Genomic DNA, 1,203 nt, shown 5'->3' on the forward strand with positions numbered 1-1,203 from the left:
TGCCATGCCGGCCCATGGCGCACCTGGCCACCCGCGGGGGGTGGTGTCTGTGCAGGCTTTGTGCAGCTAGCCACGCCGTCCGGGCTGCAGCTGCCGCCTGCAAGCTACGCCGCACTGCAAGTCACTCCAAACTGGGAGGCCGCCGCCGCCGCCGCCAGCGGCGATGCCGCCGCCGCAGCGCCGGGCCGCGGACTGCTCACGGGCGCTACGGCCTCCGCCGCCGTCGTGGGCGGCGCCGACGCCGGAGATGTCGTACCGACCGGTGGTATTGTGACCGCGACCGAGTCGTACAGTCGCGTCGGCGGCAGCAGCCGCAGCCGGAGTATGTCCGTCGTACTCGGCGGTTCATCCGGATTCTCCCAGCCCTCGGTACTGAGCTCTCAGTCTTCGTCGTCCGCCCTCCCTGTCGTGGTACGGCGGTGTGTTGGGGCGGTGGTGTGTTTTCTAGGTTGGTTTTTCTTTCTAGGGTTGGTGAACCCACGCCTTATGGGTGGCGCTGGGATATGGCGTTTGGGACGTGGGGGTCGTACGAATTGATATTTTGAGTGTTATGTTGTGCATTGACGTGCGTGTGTGAAATGGCGGTGGGGGGAGGTCGATGATTTTCGTCTGTGCAAAATATAACATCATATTATTTTTGTCGCTGGTTTGGAGAGCTCTCACCAATATAGCCCTGTGAGAATACCCCCTTCCCCCCTCCGCCGTGGTTCGTCTTTCCCCCCATCTGCCACATAACAGATTAACGGAACCACTGGGACTTTCCACGCCGAGATTGTCGTACCCAAAGATGCCCGACTGCAGCCGTACATTTTACAGCTTGCCGTACCATCTCCCGGGACGAGCAGTGCGGCTATCACCCTCCCGCAGCCGCTCGCGGGTGCAGCCGAGCTGTACTCCTGGCCTGCCGTACCCGGCGCGTCGCTGACCATCACCGTCGCAGACCCCCGCCCGCCGACGGCCGATCTCAAGGTACGACGGTACGGCAGTGTGGTAGTACGGCACAGCGGGATGAAGCTACGGGATAATCTGAATACTGCCCCATGTATAGTTAGAAATACATGGAGAGATAAATAAATAGATAGATGATAGATAGAGCGAGAGGGAGAAAGACAGAGAGAGAGAGAGAGAGAGAGAGAGACCCAGCTATAAATGCTTATATTGTTACGCGTTCCGTCCGCTGCCCCTTGACGGGCTCCATCACCC

General features: G+C 60.0%; 1 protein-coding gene across 1 annotated transcript in view; it reads left to right on the forward strand.

The window, feature by feature from the left end:
- Positions 1–1,203, forward strand: part of VOLCADRAFT_99419 (uncharacterized protein) — a gene marked incomplete at both ends in the record, with an annotated part of 22,766 nt that overhangs the window by 7,579 nt on the left and 13,984 nt on the right. Inside the window, 2 exons of the mRNA XM_002958147.1 lie at positions 91–411; positions 739–969. Of these exons, the coding sequence (XP_002958193.1) occupies positions 91–411; positions 739–969 (552 nt within the window). The remainder of the gene's footprint in view (positions 1–90; positions 412–738; positions 970–1,203) is intronic.

Source organism: Volvox carteri (genome assembly GCF_000143455.1).
Source record: "Volvox carteri f. nagariensis unplaced genomic scaffold VOLCAscaffold_87, whole genome shotgun sequence".
In the NCBI taxonomy this organism is placed as follows: Eukaryota; Viridiplantae; Chlorophyta; class Chlorophyceae; order Chlamydomonadales; family Volvocaceae; genus Volvox; species Volvox carteri.